The sequence below is a fragment of the Chinchilla lanigera genome, unplaced genomic scaffold (genome assembly GCF_000276665.1).
Source record: "Chinchilla lanigera isolate Chin_1 unplaced genomic scaffold, ChiLan1.0 scaffold00119, whole genome shotgun sequence".
Lineage (NCBI taxonomy): Eukaryota > Metazoa > Chordata > Mammalia > Rodentia > Chinchillidae > Chinchilla > Chinchilla lanigera.
The window spans coordinates 1889901-1890390 of record NW_004955520.1 but is presented as its reverse complement, the minus strand read 5'-3'; the positions used below and the strand labels follow the sequence as shown (position 1 = coordinate 1890390).

The 490-nt window shown below is 75.7% G+C and overlaps 1 protein-coding gene across 1 annotated transcript in view; it reads left to right on the top strand.

Moving 5' to 3' along the window:
• Positions 1–52: 52 nt before the first annotated feature.
• The window catches only part of Mia3 (melanoma inhibitory activity family, member 3), a 37194-nt gene continuing 36756 nt past the window's right edge, over positions 53–490 (top strand). Inside the window, exon 1 of the mRNA XM_005409256.2 lies at positions 53–241. Within this exon, the coding sequence (XP_005409313.1) occupies positions 97–241 (145 nt within the window). The 5' untranslated portion in view covers positions 53–96. The remainder of the gene's footprint in view (positions 242–490) is intronic.

The window sequence follows — 490 nt, the reverse complement described above, 5'->3', positions numbered from 1 at the left end:
GGGCGGGGCGCGCGCGGTCGCCATGGCAGCGGGGGCGGAGCGTCGCCACGCAGCTGACGTGTCCCCTGCCCCCAGCGGTGCGGGCGGGACCGCAACATGGCTGCGGCGCGGACGCTGCTGCTGTCGCTGCTGCTGTCGCTACTGCTGCCCTCACCGCCCGGACGGGTGCGGGGACAGTCGTCCCCAGGCCGCGGCCGCCGCCTCTCGGAGCTCAAGCGCTGCGCCGACGCTGAGTGCAGCAGTGAGTGCCGGCGGCGGGCGGGGGTCGCGGGGGTCATGGGGGATCGCGGGGTACCGTGAGAGCTGTGGGGGATCTCCGGGGACCGTGAGGGCCGTGGGCGATCTCGGGGAACCGTGAGGGCCGTGGGGGATCTCGGGGGACCGTGAGGGCCATGGGGGATCTCGGGGAACCCTGGGGGATCTCGGGGAACCCTGGGGGATCGCGGGGGACCGTGAGGGCCGTGGGGGATCTCGGGGGACCGTGAGGGCC